Source organism: Staurois parvus, unplaced genomic scaffold (genome assembly GCF_062004578.1).
Source record: "Staurois parvus isolate SC_StPar_1 unplaced genomic scaffold, SC_StPar_1.0 ptg000682l, whole genome shotgun sequence".
Taxonomy (NCBI): Eukaryota; Metazoa; Chordata; class Amphibia; order Anura; family Ranidae; genus Staurois; species Staurois parvus.
This window is the reverse complement of record NW_028318478.1, coordinates 11,153,802-11,175,442: the sequence shown is the minus strand read 5'-3', so window position 1 is coordinate 11,175,442 and position 21,641 is coordinate 11,153,802. Positions and strand designations below refer to the sequence as shown.

The 21,641-nt window shown below is 40.9% G+C and overlaps 1 protein-coding gene across 1 annotated transcript in view; it reads right to left on the bottom strand.

Moving 5' to 3' along the window:
- Positions 1–4,579: 4,579 nt before the first annotated feature.
- The window catches only part of MAPDA (N6-Methyl-AMP deaminase), a 34,186-nt gene continuing 17,124 nt past the window's right edge, over positions 4,580–21,641 (bottom strand). The window contains exons 8-10 of the mRNA XM_089652349.1: positions 14,156–14,282; positions 9,550–9,650; positions 4,580–5,310 (exon numbers count right to left, since the gene is read on the bottom strand). Of these exons, the coding sequence (XP_089508475.1) occupies positions 5,110–5,310; positions 9,550–9,650; positions 14,156–14,282 (429 nt within the window). The 3' untranslated portion in view covers positions 4,580–5,109. The remainder of the gene's footprint in view (positions 5,311–9,549; positions 9,651–14,155; positions 14,283–21,641) is intronic.

Sequence of the window (21,641 nt, the reverse complement as noted above, 5' to 3'; positions counted from 1 at the left end):
TCTCCCTGAGACACGGAAAGCAAAAAAAAAAACTGACAGCGGTTATAGCCCTTCCCTGCTGTAAAATAAAAATGTTGGCTATTGATATTCTATAATAATAGAAAACACCTTTTTATAGAAAAACCTAACAGAGGTATCTTTTAAAATCCACATCTCTTCAGCTATTATGGGGTACATACAGGGGCGTATTTACCATAAGGCAAACCAGGCATTTGCCTAGGGCAGCATTTTTCAGGGGGGCAGCTGAATTTTTTTTAGGGGGGCAGTGCCATCCCCCGGAAGAAGGAATGGAAGAAGGGACACATGCTGCATGGGGACCAGGTGGGATCCGAGAGAGGCTGCGGCTGCTTGATGATGTATGCAGAGCTTGATTCTTGTTCCTGGGGATGTCCGGAGCTGTGAAGGTAAGTGTCTTCTCACTCTCGCTGGGGGGGTGGCCAGTGTATGGGGGGTGGTGGTAGTAGAAGGCTCTCTTGGGTGGTGGTGGTGGGGGGCTGGGGTGTTGTTGGTCAATGTCAGGCTCTCTTCGTGGGGGAGGGGGGTGTTGGTCGGTGTCAGGGTCTCTCCGTGGGAGGGGGGGGGGGGCGATTTTTGTGTTGCCTAGGGCAGCACAAAACCTAAATACACCACTGGGTACATGGTGGGAAAGTAGTGCAACTAAATAATAGTGGGGCTGACCTCTGCAACCAATACTGCTTTTCCAATTAGAAATTAAACTGGTACAGAGAACACCTCCACATTTCCAATACATTACTATTCATGAGTATTCCCCAGATTAAAATCTTTTTAGTTCCCTTAAAAGAGAAGTCCATTAAACTAGGTTCACATCAATGCAGGTTTTGTGATTTCACAGTGAGTTTTTTAACACACGTTTTTGATGAGTGTTGCGTTTTTTGAGCAATAGGAAAGTATTGACTTTGATTCCACTTTGATACAACTTTAAATGGTGCAACTTGGATACAGCTTTGATGCTACTTGAGTGCCAGAGAGTTTAAAGTCACATCAAAGCTGCATCTAAATCGCACCCATCCAATGTCGCATTCAAGTCGCACCCATCCAAAGTCACAATCAAGTCGCACCCATTCGAAGTCACAATCAAGTCGCACCCATTCGAAGTCGCACTGCATGAACAGAACTGTCATAATTTCCTATTAACAAAAAAAAAATGCATCAAAAATGCAACACCTGCATTTTTGGTGTAGTTCCATTGAAGTCTATTGCACAAAAAACACAATTTACTGCAGGAAATAAAGTCCCTGACCCTTTAAAAAAAAAACAAAAAGAAAACCACAAAAACGCACCAGCACAGATCCATAGGAAATTATGTGAAATGGACTGTAGAGTGTTTCTGCAAACTGGAAAACACACTGAAATCAACAAAAGTGTGAACCTAGGGTCAATGATTGTAAGCTCCAAGGATCAGGGCCCTCCTTTCCCTCTTGTATTGAACTGTATTGTTACTGTTTTGTCTCCCGTTATATTGTAAAGTGCTGAGCAAACTGTTGGCGCTATATAAATCTTGTATAATAATAATGTTTCTGTGGAGTGGGTGAAACTTGTGAGTGTGGATCAAACCCCTCCTTGTCCCTGTTCTGCCAGTTTTTGTGAACACTGGAAGCCCAATAAACTATACTGCATTTGTGACACGTTTTGGTGATGTGCCAAATATAGTGCGCCTATGATGAAAAGGATTTGCCATGTGTGCCAAAAAATTGACAAAATGTTTCTGCACCCTATAAATTAATATCTACACTACATGTATTGCAGATATCAGCCGTATGTCCCGGTTTGACCAGGCACAGATCTGCACATCGGGCTGACTCCCTCTGATAAGCGACTGTACAGATGGGTGACTGAGCCGGGAGAAGCTGCCTCCTCCCTATGCCTGGACAGGGGTAGGAGGAAGTCATCAGGTTCCTCTGAGTGGTATCTGGGCAGACACTCATTAGAAGGAGCAGGTATTGGGCAGATCTGAGCCTCTGTGCTCCCTGCACCACTCTCTGCCTCTAATGGTCATTTCCTAATCATGGGGGAGAGAGGAAAAGAAGAGATCCAGTGAGCTGCTATAGCTTGTTGTATCACTCCCTGCACAGTGACAGTGCGCCCCCCCCACCCTCGATCCCCCCAGGTGACAGTGGACGGAGGTTCTTCTCTCTGAACCCGCTGTCAGTTTGAAAACAGCACGCCTTGTGGGACATGTAGTCCTGAGCCTGAGAGGGAAGTGAGTGATTCTAAAGGCAGAAGTTTTTTGTCCTTGCTATAGGGGCGCTCTATACTATACTGTGCGGTTTGCTACAGGGGTACTCTGAAGGCAGGAAGAGCCAGAAGTACTGGCAGGGGACCCTAAAAGAGGAGAATTAGGGCTACTCTGTGCAAAACCATTACACAGAGCAGATAAGTATAACAAGTTTACTTAAAAAAAACAAAACACACACACACACACTGAATTCTGTAGCACATCAGAATCGCACCCCGTTCATACAAACCGCTGCGGGTGTATATGTTAACAACACCCCAAAAGCGGTCCGCAAAATGTGGTGCAATATGCAGAATCAGATTGCATGGGTGTGAATACCCATGCAATCTGATTCTAGTGGGGACCCAAGGGTCCTGCATGTTTTTGGTGCGGGTGCGGTGTGAATAGAGCCATACAAAATGTATGGCTCCAATCGCACCGCACACAAATCGCATGTGATTTGCACAGGAATGCGGTGCGGTTCCTGAGCGAGTCATATGCGATATACCACACCTCATATATGTGAACCCAGGCTCAGTGTTTACAATCACTTTAAGGGCTCAGTACAGGGAAGACCAGCATCTGAACCCAGAGAAGCTGGAGACTGATAGACTGGAGGTAATGCACAAATTACAAATACATTTAAAATAAAAGTTTACCATTACTGTGCCTTATATTTAAAATGAATATATCCATGCTAAAAAAAAAAACTCAGCCTTTAGTACTACTTTGATATAAAAGATTTATATCCCCCCTCCACCCTACATATAGCTTCATGTCTGACTCCCACCTACAATACTCAATCTATCCTACTTCTGGGTATATATTATTTTATTACTTTCACTGTTTCACAGTACAAATTAACCCCTTACAGTAGTGATCTGCAGTTTTTTGCACTATAAAAGGGTTAATTTGTGTTTTTTTTTAACCCCATCATGACAGGTGATAAAAAGCATGCTGCTGCTGCTGCTACTCAATGTCTTATGCTGGTCATACACATATCGATTTTCAGACAAGTATATTCAAATGAAAATTCTTGAATTTCAATGAATGAATGCTGTTCACAAATTTCACTTGCTTTTAAACATTCAGTTTTAAAAGGAATGTAATTTCTGAACGAAAACCACATACTGTCCGGAAATTCGTTCGATCGAGAAAAGTTTTCTATTCTGATCCTTCAAATTTTCCCGTCACTGTGGTTGAAAACAAAATGCTGATTGGACCCCGCTAATGATTAGAAAATTGAACAAACTTTCTTAAAATGAAAATTTTTCGAAGGAAAAATTTATTTGTATATGACCACCATGAAGCTGGGTACACATGGTCCACATATCGGTCGTATCAGCAGGAACCGACCGACATTCAGACCATGTGTACAGCTGTCCTTCCAACAGAAGCCGCTCTATTGACTAGCTTTTGTTGGGACATGCTGTTAAACCATTAATGTGTTCTGGCAGGAGGTAGGAGTCGCTGCACTAACATTTCTTAGGTAGTACAGCCATCTTTGTTGTTTTTTTTTTTTCACTCAGCCCTGATATTACAATCCTGTCTAAAAAATCTGCAAAACAGTGTTTTTGGTCTTTTTACATTTTTTCTTTCCTTTGAATAAAAATTTTGATCTGATGATATGTAAAAGATCCAACCTCTTAATAGTATATACATCTCTTCTGTCTGTTATTCTTAGAGTGGATTAGATATCTTTTTCCCCTAACCATATAGCTGGTTATTTATATTTATTACGGCAAAAAATTGTCTTTTTTTTCAACTGGACATATTAACTAACTTATACACCACACTTTTTCTGAGGTTTTAATCCGATTAATTGAAACAATAAAAAAGGCCAACTAATCGATTATGAAAATAATTGTCAGATACAGCCCTTGGGTGGCACATGGAGTCGTTTGTGGAGACCACGCCCATGGAAGAAAAATATATTTTAAAAATACTCTTCCCAAATATATTGCCACATATTTGAAATGCTATAATTTTGGCCATATTCTATATATATATATATATATATATATATATATATATATATACACACACACACACTGCATGTTGAAATGTGTTTTTATTACAAAATATATGAAAAATATTTTAAAAAATATGTTTCGAATATTCTGTATGTCTTTAAAAATACAAATCTACATGAATGGAATGCATTTACAAATATATGTAAAAATATATGTTACAATGAAGAATATATTTTTAAAAATATATTCTTCAGATTTTTTTTTAACATATAAAGTAATTTTAACATATATTTTTACATATATTTGTAAATGCATTCCAAAAATGTAGATTTGTATTTTTAAAGACATACAGTATATTTGAAATGTATTTTTCATTTATTGTGTAATAAAAACGCATTTCCACATGCAGTTTTATTTATATATATTTATTTATTTATTTTATTTATATTTATTGTAATATATTTTGAAATATATTGAATATGGCCAAAATTGTAGCATTTCAAATATATGGCAATATAATTGGAAAGAATATTCTTAAAATATATATTTCTTCCATATGGGCACTGCTATACAAAAACTACCTGTATTTGTCATGTCAGTCTAGGTCTAAACCTATGAGACCTATGAGACCCACCCTACATTCCTGGATTTACCTAAAGTAGTTTTGCTATGGCCGGACCTTGAAATGTAATCTTCAGTACTTTAAACTGATGGACCAGTGATAAGATGGGACAATCCTCACCTCACACCCAAGTAGTTTACCATGCTTCTTTAAAGTATTGAAAAATTGGAATCCGTAGATGATGTGAACCTGAGTAACTTTGAAATCCATAAAATCCTGCTCCTGTACACCTGAGTATATATGTCAGTCAATGCCATTACTTCTTCTGCTAAGAGTTATTACTTTACATGTGTAAACACACTTGGCTTCAGCAATGACCATTTCTCCTTTAAATGTGATTTGATATCGTCAGGTGCAAAAATGTAGTCAATGGCTTGAGCTGACAGATCCCATACTTGATGAGGTCTCAGATGAAATGTACTAGCAGCAATCTCATATTCCAGAGAAAGATCTGTAGAGAAGACTCCTTTGTCATCTGTCTATTAAGTAAAAAACAAAAAGGTTCTATTAGAGGTGCAATTCGTTCCAGAACTCAAGTTTCCACAACAAATATCATCTTATTTCCCTTTTCTTGCTTTTCCAGGCTTCTTAGATGGTGTTCATACATGATTTTTGTAGCAGTTACAAATCTTCCTTAGGGCTCATTTACATTTGTGTGATGCAATAATGCACATTATACAACGCAATATGCCGTGCGTTAACATGAGTTCATTTAAAGTGGTTGTAAACCTCAGACATGAAATATGAACAAAACATATCCTTCTATAGTGTGCACTTGTCTCAGTTAATAGCACAATGGGGTTTATTTACTATCTCTTAGATTGTAAGCTCCAAGGAGCAGGGCCCTCCTAACCTTCTTGTATTGAACTGTATTGTCTCTCTTTATTTTGTAAAGCGCTGAGCAAACTGTTGGCACTATATAAATCCTGTATAATAATAAAGTTGGAGAGTGCAAAATCAGGCTCACTTCTGCATAGAAACCAATCAGCTTCTAACCTCAGCTTGTACAATTAAGCTTTAGCATTAAAACCTGTAAGCTGATTGGTTTCTATGCAGTAGATTGTAAACTCTAACAAACAGGGCCCTCTGATCCCTCCTATATTAATTTGTGTTGTAATTATACTGTCTGCCCTTATGTTGTAAAGCGCTGTGTAAACTATTGGTGCTATATACATCCTGTATAATACGAATAATAAGTGAGCCTGATATTGCACTCTTCAGCTTTAGTAAATAAACCCCTAAGTGTCATTTCCATCTGATGCTTGTTCCTCTGCTATCAGCATGAATCACTTTTGACAAGTTTTCCTGACACCAAGAGAAACATGGTGACAGGGGAGGGAACTCCAGCAGATTTACATCCTCAGCTCTGTTCTGGTGTGCTGTGTGAAGGGGGTGTGTCCCTTCCCTTCAATCAGCTCTCACTTAGCCTTCCGCCCCCCCCATCTTCTGAGCTCTCAGACGAGATTTATAAATTCAGAACTTTGAATGGAAGTAGAGAAGAGGAGACTGTAGAAAAATGGGTAGAACTTGTGTAGGATGATTTTTTTCATTTCTGTGTATCCCCTGAGGCTAGTCACTTCACAATTAAAAACACTGGACTTCTGATGCATCATACATGGGAAATGTTACAAATTTTGTGCAACAATGCTCTATGGTGCATTGCAATGCATTGCCTTGGGATGCTATTCAAAATGAAGGGCACCACAATGCATCAACACATGTACTGCATGTTGTAATGGGTTGTGGTAATGAGCATTTTCCCACAATGGCAGAGATGTAAATCAGCCGTTGTTTTTTTCTATAGCCATTTGTAATGGTGTAGTGTTGTTGTATCTATCTACAATCCATGTATAAGCAGCAGCATATTGTAGGTGTGATCATTGTTAGTAGCAGACACAAACTGTAGAGGTCAATTTGGTAGTCACTGTTATGTTCTTGCAAACTTGCCATAACCCTACTGACCAGACATCTTTGTATAGTATGCCTGCAGCTAAAACTGACATATTTGTTGCCCTCTTTTTTTTCTAACATTTCAGTTTTCAGCTGTATCGTCAACAGCATCACCAGCACCACTCACATTACGTCTTGTGACATTACCAGCACCAAAGGAGCCAATTCTATTCCAAAGCCACAGCAAAGTATTCAGTTCATTGCAAGTATCTGGTTCCCCAGGGGTGTCAAAGGATTAGCAAAGTCAGGGAAGGTCTTCCTTTGTCCTGGAAACCTGGATCTACATATACTGTATATTTCCACTCTAACTTTGTGCCCCTTTGATGGCTTGGGATGGGTTTCCCTTGTGATATAACAATAAGTAAAAGGGTTGAATAGTAAAATGTTTGTAGAAGCAGCCTGCATGCCTAGCTGCTTGATTTTATACACCTGTGGCCATGGAGGGGATTGGAACACCTGAATCACATGATTTGGAGGGGCTGGCTTTTGGCAATATAGTGTACATAAAGATCACCGCCACTCCAACTGGTAATTTCTCTTCGTGCCATTTGACAGGTTGCACCTTCATAATACAAACCATCAACACTGGTGTCCAGCAGCCTATATTGGTCAAAATTTACTAAAGTTGGTGCACTCAGAATCGGGTACAGCTGTGCATCATAGCCAATCCGCTTCTAACTTCAGCTTGTTCAACTAAGCTTTGAACAATAAAACCTGGAAGCTGATTGGTTTGTATGCAGAGCTGCACCAAATTTTGTACTCTTCAGGTTTAGTAAGTCAACCTCATTGAGTCCCTGATCTTAATCCCTCAACACTGGCAGCTATAATTGACCCCTATTTCTTGCTCCTCAACATCAGTTATACGTGGCCGTTATTATGAACCTCTGCTTTGGTGGCAAAGCAGTTGGCACCTACTGCCAAGACTGGCATTATATGTGTGACTCCACCGCTTGTGTGCCGCAGACCCAAGTTCTTCCTCAAAGCCACAGCTACAGCTTGCGATGGGTTCTCTTGTTCCTCATCTTTTTGCTGCCCTGGGTGGGTAGAGAAGACATCTGCGCTTTCTCGATGCCCAATTTAGAGAGTCAGAGGGACCGCAGGGGTGGAGGCTCATGACACATTAGGCTGATGACTTTTTTTTAAACCTTTTTCCCATTTTTAAACACTAATCATATCCTCTCTTCCACTGAACCCAGTAACAGCTGCATAAGCTTTTGTACAGTAATCCATTTGCTTAATAGGCTTTGTAATCATGGTGGATGTCTGGTCATTCTTCAAGGCAGCATTTTGAGCTCTACTAATATCAAAGGTGACTCTATGAGTATGGAAAGGCTATCAACTTATATTACCACTCCCTACATATGTGAGGTCCCACAGATATAACACTATAGTCTTGTGCACAAAACTAAATGTTACCGCCTTGAATTATTTTGTACGTTTTTAACACCATGTATTGTATAACTTGGAACACTGACCACATTTACTAGGACTAAGGCAGGAATCGACTATTGTTTTGGTATGCTGCAATGTCCTTCATTCTACATGGCATCTTAAAGCAATTTCTTAACACACCTGCGTTGCAATGCACAACAAAGCACAGTAATGCAATTGTGGTGCACTGTGTTGCTAAAAATGGTGCAAGCATCTTTTTCTTGGCATTTTGGTGTGTTGAGAAGCACACTCCTATGAACAGGCTGCCTTAACATAACATGCCTTAAAGCGTGTGCCTTACATGCAAGCCCTACATGTTGTTGATAAAGGCTCGGTTCACACTGCTGCAACCCCAAAGTCGTGCGACTTTGCATTGTGACTTGCGACTTCAACGTGACTTTCATGCGAGTAATGTTTTGTGACTTTGGCCAATCATCACAATACAGAGTGTGACACATAATATTGCGCTTACAAAACCCTCTGAAGTTGCAGACAAGACAAAGAAAAGACTCCCTTGCAACAATTTGTAATTTTAACATTGCAGTCTATGGCACCCATGTAGCAAGGAAGATGCAGAAAAGTAGTGCAGGAACATTTTATTTTGTCGCTGTGACTTGATATGCAGCAATTAAGAGAGCACTCGATGAAATGAATGTGTTTTTACTTGTCATGTGACCTTCTATGTTGCACATCGCAGCAAGTCACATGAGAAGTCACAGCAGTGTGAACCAGGGCAAAGGCTTTTCTTATGAACCGTATAACCCAGGGATTAAAATGTATGTATAGCCAAAACTATTTCTTTTTTTCACTCTGTGTCGCTATTAGCGGTCACAGAGGCAGGAAATTAAAAAAGAATAAGAAAAATCTTCCTAATGGGGGACCACAAACCGCAATGACTGAGGAAGGGTTGCAACCCTCCCAAATTTGGCAGAGTTCATCTCTATGGACTTATTTTTTTACTGTATTGTAAAAGTAATCGATACTGGATTAATTTTGGCCTTTTAAAAATTCATCGTCCATCAGATTTTTAAAATGCAAATAATTTCTCTTATTGTCAAAGGAATTTACTATATCATTTACTATATTGTATTAATTCACTATATTATTTATTAATTATTTCATTTATAATTTATTATTAATTTATTATTACTATATTAATTTATTATATTAATTTAGTATATTATATAATTTGTAAAACACTTTTATTAAGATTGCCTTTTGTCTCCAGCTTTATAGAAATCAATGCTGCACATGTTGCATGCCCATTTTTTTCAAGTCAGCAATTGTTTTGTGTCAAAAGTTGTGCATTTTATTTGATACATTGTGAAAATACTTACACACAGTACAGATGGATGACCCAAGTTGTACCAAAAGCCAAAATGGTGCTTGTCATAAGAGGGAACAGTCTGTCCTTTGACATTTGAAGTAATGCAGAGCTCTAAATAGAGAAAAAAGCACACATTATTACATGCTGACTGTCACTAAGTATATTACTTTTATGCTGATATTTAACTCTACCTTATAGTAGCTGGACTAGTGCATGGCATGGAACAAATTGTTAATATCTAAATATATCTGGCTGGGCAGCCTCCTCATTATTCTACATTCATGAATAAATAGCGGCTTGAAATTCAGGCTCAATTTACACTGCAAACAGAAAGAAAAACATGGCTGTTCAACAGAAATGATTATCACGCGGCACCTGAGTCACTGATTCATATCCCCGCAAGCTTGACTCATTGTCCTAGATGGGTTCAGGGTAAATCCGCCCACGGTATACAACTCAGTACAGGCAGAAGCTGAACAGATTTTTTTTTTTTAGCAAATAATGCAATCCTCCTGCAGCAACTGTTCTGGACCTCGACCTGTTACAAGATGGACAATTGTTTCTTCACCATTATGAGTTCAACACCAATTATTCTACTTGGCCTGACAAAATCTATTGAAATATGAAGTGTTATTTTGCCGTGCATGCTATTGTTCTATGTTAACAAAAGGCCCCACTTTGCAATTTCATGAAATGAGCAGAATGAGTTTTGGACAATACTGCCCCTTACACCACATGCATTTGAGGCTTCTTAGATGGTGTTCATACACAATTTTTGTAGCAGTTACAAATCTTCCTTAGGGCTCATTTACATTTGTGTGCTGTAATAATGCAGATTATACCACGCAATATGCCGTGCATTAGCATGAGTTCAATTAAAGTGGTTGTAAACCTCAGACATGAAATATGAACAAAGCATATCTCTCTATAGTGTGTATTTGTCTCAATCCAGAGTATCAAGTGTGCATGAGTCACTTCTGATGAGTTTTCCTGACACCAATAGAAAAATAGTGACAGGGGAGGGCACAGCCTGTGATTGATAGCCTCAGCTCTGTTCCTGTGTGCTGTATGAAAGGGGGGAGTGTCCCTTCCCTCCAATCAGCTCTCAGAGCTCCCCTCACTGATGTAACTTCAACCCCCACCCCCTGCTTTTCAGAGCTGAGAGATCCTGTGTAAATTCTGCACTTTGAGTAGATGTAGGGAAAAGACGGCCGTACATAAATAGATACAACTGTAGGATGTAGGAGGATTTGTTTCATTTCTGTGTATCGCCTGAGGCTAGTCACTTCACTGGGTATATGTAAGAGGTTACAACCACTTTAAACTTCTGATAAGGTACTGAAGAATCCATATTTATAGTATCACCTATTTATATATACAGCCAGCCTGAGTGGTTTACATAAAGACTGGAACAAATGGTTCTGTAATATTGGGCTGTATCTGTGCAGTACTGAATGGAGGAGAAGCAGTTTAACCTTAAACTGTGTAAGGGGTTCTTTACTGTCAGAGCGGCAAGGATAAGGAACTACTTTCCACAATCGGTGGTGTATGCGAGATGGGTCATTATTTAAAAGAAACAAAAAAACAAAAAAAAACACAACTCTTAGATGGGCATCTTAGAGAACACAACATACAGGGATATGACACACACACACACACACACACTGGTGTCTTTATTCAACCTTACCAACTATGTAACTTTACTCTTACTTATTTACTCTATGAATGCACAGCTGGGCACTAGAGAAATTATGTGCATGGGTCTCCCCATATTCCTTCAAATAAGCTATATCCCTTATTTTTTGGATTTGTTATGGAAGTGATAACCTACAATACCCTGCTTTCTGTAGAACTAAAAAAAAAAAAAAAAAAAAAGGTGACATGTAGTAGTAGTAATGGTCTCTTCTGTCATAAATGCTTCTTCCTGTCTGTCAGTGGTCATGTACACTGACCCACTCATGCCCAGCTCAGTGTACATTTTCGACACCCATCTGTGCCATGATAACTAGACTCCCATGCGCATACATGGGAGTGACGCCATTGTAGGTGGACCATTCAACACAGAAAACCCGGGAGGAAGACTGGGAGAAGATGGAAGAGCCCATGACCAGCCGGAGCTCTGACAGCACAATTCTAGAAGGCATCGCTTGACAGGTAAGTCTGTCATATTATTATTATTATTATTATTACTACGAGTTTATATAGCGCCAAAGGGTTTGCTCAGCGCTGTACAATAGGGGGACAATACATGGCACAGTACAACAACAACAAACAACGTACGAGGGGTAAGAGGGCCCTACTCTTACGAGCTTACACTAGCACATTATGACATAAAGCTCCTGGGGGTCCATTTAATTAAAAAAAAATTAAATAAAACAGGACCGTTTAACTCCACATTAAAAACTACGTTCAACTATAAATGCTTTAACCCTTTCACCTGCGATACATGGTGGGCCTGCAAGCCTAGGGTGAATTCGAGCTCTACCCGGGCTGTTTGAAAGCGATCGAGCGGCTACCCAGCTGCTGGATTGCTTCTAGCTGAGGCAGCTTGTCAAATATACACAAATTGCAGCTCAATCGAAGGCAATCGCAGCAAAAGTGGGAGCGGGTACCTGTCCAACTCGGGTACACCCTCCCCCCCGTTCCCCAAAGGTGCCAATCCTAATGGGGAGTGGGGGACAAAGGCTTAAAGTGGAACTTCCCCTTTTGGGTGGAACTCCACTTTAAGTAAAGTTGGGTACACACACTACTGACAGATCCCTGCATCAAAACAAGCAATTTAAATGCAGGGATCTCTCTCTCTGAGACATTGTATTCAGAAAAGGGGTCTCCTCCCGCCCCCAAAATACACTGATCTGGTTACGCTGGTTTTTGTACATTCCTGTTTTTGTATAAGTCGGTCATTAGACCAGCTTCTGTTGAACAGACAGCTGTACACAGGGACCGAAAGTTGGCCAGTTCATGTTGAACCGGAGGATTTTTGGTCCATGTGTACTGGGCTTTAAACACATGCCAATGCAAATTTGTCCCAACCAGCTAGAAGTAGGTGAGAAGAAAAAGAGGAAGGAGTTAGGAAGTGGTGGGAGAGAGGGAAGGTGGGGGAAGGGAGGAAGGATTAGGAATGTAAGAAATTCAAGAGTTCAGATTGATGAGTGTTAGATCAAATTAAGTGGGAAGGAAGTGCATGACCCAAGGGTCTCTAATTTTGTAGAATTTGGGTAGGGTGTCCTGTTGAATGGCAGTCAATTTCTTCATACAACCTGCAAAAGTGTGTTTGTGATTTAAAGGCCTCAACAGAGAGGGTTGAGGTTTTCCAGGCTTTTGCCACAGTTTGTCTAGTGGGTGTGAATATGTGAGTGAGTAGGTGATATTCAATTCTAGTACAGGAAAGAGGAAGTTTGTTTAAAAGGACTTCCCATGGGTCCATGTTTATCTAGAGGCTCAAGAAGGGTGCAAATAATGAATAGACACCTTGGCAGACTTGCAAATTGGACAGGATCACCAGATGTGGTAGTAGTCTCCTTGATCGGGGCAACCCCTAAAACAACTGGAGGAAGAACAAGGGAAGGCATTGGCCATATGGGTTGGTACAAGATACCAATGCATCAGTAGTTTGCAATTGGTTTCTAAGGCAAAAGTATTAATCAAAGACTAAGGCCCTTTTCACAGAGGTGATCCATTCCTAAGGACAGGTGAGTGTAAACAGACTTGTTTTCGTTTACACCCACCTACCTCCAGGTTCAATACGGTCTGCTAAAAAAAAAAAACAGAAGGGGATTGGGGGATTGGTCCTCTTCCGTTAAGGTGGATCGGATTGGAAGGTAGTCAGGTGTAAATGGATAGCAGAGTCTGTGTCCAGAAACTGAGCAGGTATGGATGTGTTATCCACCCGCTCTGCTGTGATCAGCAAGAGATTTGCGAGCCAGCCAGCCAGCCAGATGTTTCCAAGTCAATTGGTAATACGGTTGGAATACACTCACCGGCCACTTTATTAGGTACACCTGTTCAATTGCGTGGTAACAGAAACTGCTAATCAGCCAATCACATGGCAGCAACTCAATGCAATTAGGCATCTAGACGTGGTGAACACAACTTGCTAAAGTTCAAACCGAGCATCAGAATGGGGACGAAAGAGGATTTAAGTGGCTTTAAACATGGCATGGTTGTTGGTGCCAGGTGGGCTGGTCTGAGTATTTAAAAAACTGCTGATCTACTGGGATTTTCACGCACAATCTCTAGGGTTTACAGGGAATGGTCTGAAAAAGTGAAAATATCCAGTGAGTGGCAGTTGTTTGGATGAAAATGCCTTGCTGATGTCAGAGGAGAACAGGCAGACTGGTTCGAGATGACAGAAAGGCAACAGTTACTCATGTCAATATGGACCAAAATATCTGAGGAATGTTTCCAACACCTTGTTGAATCTATGCCACGAAGATCTAAGGCAGGTCTGAAGGCAAAAGGTGGTCCAACTCGGTTCTAGCAAGGTGTACCTAATAAAGTGGTCGGTGAGTGAATATCAGCTAGAGGTATGTAAACAATTTAAAAAAATACCCTGAATGCACAATAAAGATACACCATAGCTAAGATCCTAGGTGTATATACAAGAGTTTTAGTACCTATCGGGATATTCTTTTGTTTCACCACTTCCACTACACCTGGAGAATTACACAGAAATGTCCCATGTCCGATTCTGTCTGGGGGAATACTGAGCAGAAGTTCCGTCTCCTCTTTCTGAGCTGGCACCTGGAAAAAGTGCAAATGTTATAGTATTTTCTACTCCAGGTCAAGGCACCTGCAATACAGATCAGTAATCTACTACTTGATAGAAGTTTGAATTACCCATTAAGGCTAGGTTCACACTGCTGTGATCCAATTTTCAGTGCAATTATGTACTGCAACTTGAATGTGGTTTGCATATTCTATGGGGCCAAAATTGTGAAGGAATCGCACTAAAGTAGTACAGGGAAACTGCACTGTGCATTGATATGAACATGCACCAATGAAAACTGTGTTATTTCCTTTGTCATGCAATTCTGTGCGACTCAAGTCCTATCTGAAATCACACTGGTGTGAACAGAGCCTAATAGGCTTTTTTAGTGTCTAGATCATGATCCAGCCAATATATGGAGTGTAAGCCACAGCTTATTAGTAGTTAAACAAGCATCAAATGTCAAGTATAATAGGCATAGTCATATGACAATTGCATCTCTCAGTTCTATTTTTTCTTCTGGTCAAATGTTTGCATTTTCAAGGTGTTGCCTAAAGCCTAAAATGAGTATGACAGTATCTATGCTAATCTAATATCAGGGCAAGTTCATCTGCTGCTGTAATTTCTGTGGCTCATGTCCAAACTTAAAATAGCTATAAATAGGAAAGAGCATTTACAAATATAAAAATGAAGAGAATGGATTAGGAAATTATATAGCCAACCCTGGGCAGCAATAATTGTAAATGGGGAATTAGCCGAGTACATTGAGATGCAGAATGGAACAAGACAGGGGTGCCCTTTGTCCCCATTGTTATATGTACTGTCTTTGGAAACTCTTTTGGCTACCATCAGGAACAATGTAGATATAAAAGGAATTTGGGTAGGAGAAATTAAGCAGAAGGTGGCAGCTTATGCAGATGACATGTTCTATGTAGGAAATCTGAGGATAACATTACCAAACTTAATGAAATCTTTAAAAGAATATGGAGAAATGTCAAACTTAAAAATTAACCCAACTAAAACAGAGATCTTAATATAAACCTTACAAATAGAGAGAAAAAAAGTTACAGGAGGAATTCCCTTTTATTTGGAGAGAAAGAGATCTAAAATATTTGGGTATAAAACTTACTGTATCTTTAAAGAATTTATATAGTTTAAATTATATCCCACTATTAAACAAGATTAAGGATGAAATAAAGAAATTAGGAAGAGGATTTCAGTCATGGATTGGTTGGATAATGATAAAAATGGTAATCGTTCCCAAAATTCTATATAAATTTCAAATGATACCAATTAAGCTCCCAGAGGCATATTTTAGAATAATTAAAAAAATTATAACATAATTTATATGGAGAAATAAGAAGTACAGAATAAGCTATGAAATCTTAAGTAGAGATAAAAGAAAAGGCGGACTGGGGGTACCAGATATGAAGAGATACTATAATTCAGTAATATTGGCAAGAATTTTTGATTGGACACATAATGCACAGGGGAAAAGTTGGGTAAACATAGAAAATACATTAAGTCACATGAATTTAAGTAGAATCATTTGGTTACCTCCTCAATTTAGAGGATTAAAAGATAACACAAGTTTGTTTACACGTAATGTTTTGAGAGTTTGAGACACTTTACACAAACAAAGGGGGTGGGAATTTAATTCATTGTTAATGCCCCTAGGATCTACAGAGTTTTTTCCTCCAGGTAAAGAGAGTATTACAGGGAATTGGATAAAGAAGAAAGATGTTCAGTTAAAAGATATAATGGTGGGAGAAGAATTGTGTTCACTTAGTGAACTGGAAAGTAAGAGGGATATATTTACGAGAATGGATGAAGGGCGGTATGGTCAACTAAAACATTTTGTAGGTAGTCTCCCAATGCCATTAAGAAAAAAAGAAGATTGGAACCCCTTTGACCACTTATTAGACATAAGAGGAGATGGGAAGCACGGGATCACTAAAATATATAAAATTCTCACAGGTTTAATCACGGCTACAAGGCTACTATTTATAGAGAAGTGGGAAAGGGATTTAGAAGTAATAATTGATGAGGGAAAACAAAAGAAAATATATAGTTTAATTCACGAGAATGTAAATATGAAGGAAATGGAAATTAATTATAAGTGTTTAGTAAGATGGTATATTGCACCGAATGTAGCGCATAGAATAAGTGGAGACAACTCACTTTTATGTTGGCGGGGATGTGGAGAGAGAGGTACAATGATACACTTATGGTGGGAGTGTCACAAAATTCAAGAATACTGGGAGGGCATAGTGAGTATAATTCAGGAAATAACAGAGGTAAATATTCCTAAGGACCCTGAGACTTGCCTTCTTTTTGGTACCAAGTTTTTGGTTAAAAATATAAAAAAACTGGGATTATTGTATTATTTAAATGCAGCAAAGGGACTGATACCCAAGTTTTAGAAGAAACAGGCACCGAAAATACAGGATTGGGTAGAAAGAGTGGAGAAGGTATATAGAATGGAGGAACTTTACCATATGGAGGAAGATAAAATGGAGGTATTTCATACAAGTTGGGAAAAGTGGGTACAGTTTAAAAACTCAGAGGTATACCTAGAATATGTGAAATAAGGAAAAGAAGGAAAGGGGATAAATATAGTACAGTACAATACTAGTAATAGCTAAGGTTCAGGATTTCTAGAATTAAGTTAAAAATGCATAATGAAAGGGTGAGGGTAAAATGTAACCGAGATTAAGGTTATTTCTGGGGAGTGTTATGACAGAAATGTGTAATGTATACTGTCTGTTTTATTAGCTTATGTACATTTAATACGGTGATTTGAAAACAATAAAATATTTAAATATAAAAAAAATATAAAAATGAACAAACATTTTCATCATTTAGAACAGCGGTTCTCAACCTGGGGGTCGCGACCCCTTTGGGGGTCGAACGACCATTTCCCAGGGGTCGCCTAAGACCATCGCAAAACACATATTTCCGATGGTCTTAGGAACCGAGACACCGCTCCTCTGACTCAGTCGATGTGTGGGCGGGATGACACGCTGCCCTGTCACCTGGCCACACCTCCGGGATCCCTCAACAACTCCGCCTCCTCGCCGCTGATTGGCCACCGGAACTGTACCTCAGGAGAGGCACACAGGCGGCCAATCACCGGCGAGGAGGTGGAGCTTGGAGAGGAGGAGCCGAGCGGCAGCGCGCGTAGATCTAAGAAGATCGAGGGAACTGCCGGAGTAAGTGAAGAGGAGAGCGGCCAGAGAAGGAAGACAGCTGACAGGTAAGTGAGAGAGCGAGCCCAGGCTGGAGCAGGGGTCAGCAAGGTAAGTATCATTGGTGTCAGTGGGAGGAATAGTGCCCCATCATTTGTGTGACTAATACCAACAATGGGGCACTATTTCTCCCACTGACACCAATGATGGGGCACTATTTCCTCCCCCCCCCCGCACTGACACCAATGATGGGGCACTATTCCTCCCCCCCACTGACACCAACGATGGGGCACTATTCCTCCCCCCCACTGACACCAACGATGGGGCACTATTCCTCCCCCCCACTGACACCAACGATGGGGCACTATTCCTCCCCCCCACTGACACCAACGATGGGGCACTATTCCTCCCCCCCACTGACACCAACGATGGGGCACTATTCCTCCCCCCACTGACACCAAGAATGGGGCACTATTCCTCCCCCCACCAACACCAACGATGGGGCACTATTCCCCCCCCTGACCCCAAAGATGGGGCACTATTTCCCCCTCCACCACACTGACATCAATGATGGGGCACTATTCCTCCCACTGACACCAATGATGGGGCACTATTCCTCCCACTGACACCAATGATGGGGCACTATTCCCCCCACTGACACCAATGATGGGGCACTATTCCCCCCACTGACACCAATGATGGGGCACTATTCCCCCCACTGACACCAATGATGGGGCACTATTCCCCCCACTGACACCAATGATGGGGCACTATTCCCCCCACTGACACCAATGATGGGGCACTATTCCCCCCACTGACACCAATGATGGGGCACTATTCCCCCCACTGACACCAATGATGGGGCACTATTCCCCCCACTGACACCAATGATGGGGCACTATTCCCCCCACTGACACCAATGATGGGGCTCTATTCCCCCCACTGACACCAATGATGGGGCACTATTCCCCCCACTGACACCAATGATGGGGCACTATTCCCCCCACTGACACCAATGATGGGGCACTATTCCCCCCACTGACACCAATGATGGGGCACTATTCCCCCCACTGACACCAATGATGGGGCACTATTCCCCCCACTGACACCAATGATGGGGCACTATTCCCCCCACTGACACCAATGATGGGGCACTATTCCCCCCACTGACACCAATGATGGGGCACTATTCCCCCCACTGACACCAATGATGGGGCACTATTCCTCCCACTGACACCAATGATGGGGCACTATTCCTCCCACTGACACCAATGATGGGGCACTATTCCTCCCACTGACACCAATGATGGGGCACTATTCCTCCCACTGACACCAATGATGGGGCACTATTCCTCCCACTGACACCAATGATGGGGCACTATTCCTCCCACTGACACCAATGATGGGGCACTATTCCTCCCACTGACACCAATGATGGGGCACTATTCCTCCCACTGACACCAATGATGGGGCACTATTCCTCCCACTGACACCAATGATGGGGCACTATTCCCCCCACTGACACCAATGATGGGGCACTATTCCCCCCACTGACACCAACGATGGGGCACTATTCCCCCACTGACACCAACGATGGGGCACTATTCCCCCACTGACACCAATGATGGGGCACTATTCCCCCCACTGACACCAATGTTGGGGCACTATTCCCCCCACTGACACCAATGTTGGGGCTCTATTCCTCCCACTGACACCAACGATGGGGCACTATTCCCCCCACTGACACCAACGATGGGGCACTATTCCCCCCACTGACACCAACGATGGGGCACTATTCCCCCCACTGACACCAACGATGGGGCACTATTCCTCCCACTGACACCAACGATGGGGCACTATTCCTCCCACTGACACCAACGATGGGGCACTATTCCTCCCACTGACACCAACGATGGGGCACTATTCCTCCCACTGACACCAACGATGGGGCACTATTCCTCCCACTGACACCAACGATGGGGCACTATTCCTCCCACTGACACCAACGATGGGGCACTATTCATCCCACTGACATCAGTGATGGGGCACTACTCCTTCCACTGACACCAATGATGTGGCACTAGTCCTCCCACTGCAAAATTACAGTTATGAAGTAGCAACGAAAATAATTTTATGGTTGGGGGTCACCACAACATGAGGAACTGTATTAAGGGGTCGCGGCATTAGAAAGGTTGAGAACCACTGATTTAGAAGTTACAAAGAATATAACAGAATATGTAATAAGGAAATCAAGGATACAAAAAACTGAAAATGAATGATGGGTTGCAAAAGAGTAGGACAAACCCCCAAAAAATCCTCAAATATATTAACAGTAAAAATGTCAGGTCTGCGCATGTAGGCCTTTTATTGGATAATTTTGAGTTTGTTACTTGGGACATAGAGAAGGCAAATTTATTAAATACTTTCTTCAGCTCTGTGTATAAAAAGAAAAATGGGGAAGTGCAAGTCTATAATGGGGATGGTATTGACATAGCCCCACATGAACCACATCGGCTAAAAATGTATATGGTCCAAAAACATTTAAACAAAATAAAGGCAAATGAAGCACTTGGAACAGATGGTATACACCCAAGGGTCCACAAACAGCTGAGCTGTGTTATATCTAAGCCATTGTTTCTAATTTTCAGAGACTCTTTAATGACTGGCATAGTACCACTGGATTGGTATAGGATTGGTATAAAGCCAATGTGGTGCCTATATTTAAAGAGGGATTAAGGTCTTTGACTTCTATAGTTGAGATGATACTTGAGCGTTTAGAAAGACCATATAAAATAGTTTTTGCTAGAAAATAATATTTTAAGCAATGGGCAGTATGGATTCACAAAAGACCAAAGTGGTCAAAAAATCTGATGTATTTTTATGAAGAGGTAAACAAAAATGTAGACAATGGAGTGGCTGTGGATACAGTGTACTTGCATTTTGCCAAAGTGTTTGACACAGTTTCCCACACACGGCAAATATGTAAGGTAAAGTCTACAGGATTGGAAAAATCAGTTTGTAAATGGATAGAAAACTGGCTAAAAGATCGTATTCAGAGAGTAGTGATCAATGATTCATACTCTGAATGGTCTAGGGTTGTTAGTGGTGTACCCCAAGGTTCAGTATTGGGACCCTTACTTTTTAACATATTTATAAATGATAAAGGATCTGGGATTAAAAGCACCATTTCAGTCTTTTGCAGATGACACCAAGCTGTGCAGTGGAATAACGTCCTTACAGGATGTCTCCAACTTGCAAGCCAACCTCAATGCACTGTGTAATTGGGCAACTATGTGGCAAATGAGGTTCAATGTTGGTAAATGTAAAGTTATATACTTGGGGGGCTAAAGATATGCATGCATCATACATACTAGGGGGAGTACAACTGGAGGAATCAATGGCAGTGAAGGATTTTGGTGTTCTGGTAGATCATAGACCAAATAACAGCATGCAATGCCAAGCTGCAGTTTCTAAAGCTAGGAAAATAATTTCTTGTATTAAAAGAGGTACAGATTGAAGAGAGATATATCATTTTACCCCTGTACAAATCATCAGTAAGACCTGGAATATGCAGTTAAGATTTGGGCACCAATCCACAAAAAGGATAATTGGGGAACTGAAGAAAGTGCAGAGAAGGGCAACCAAACTGATAAGAGGCATGGAGGAGATCAGCTATGAGGAAAGACTAGAGGAAATTAATTTATTCTTTCTTGAGGAGATTAAGGGGGGTTACGATCAACATGTATAAATACATAGGCGGTCCATATAGTGAACTTGGAGTAGAGTTATTCACTTTCAGGTCATCACAGAGGACAAGGACACTCTTTATGTCTGGAGGAAAAGAGATTTACCCATCACATATGGAAAGGCTTCTTTACTATGAAAATGTAAACTAGACTTCCTCAAGAACTGGTTCTGGCCACCTCAGTAGATTGTTTTAAAAAAATGCACAAAATATATCTGGAAACTAATATTTAGAGGTATTAAACACCAGAGGTGGTTGATCCAGGGAATATCTGATTACCTCCTGGGGGATGAGGAAAGATTTTTTTTCCCCATACTGGATTGAACTTTATTGGGTTTTTTGGCTTCCTCTGGATCAACCATGGCTATAGGATAGTATGTATGGAGGTTTTCTATTTGTGTGTGTGTGTTTTTTTAATTGGTTGAAATAGATGGACTAGTGTCATTTTGCAACCTAACTAT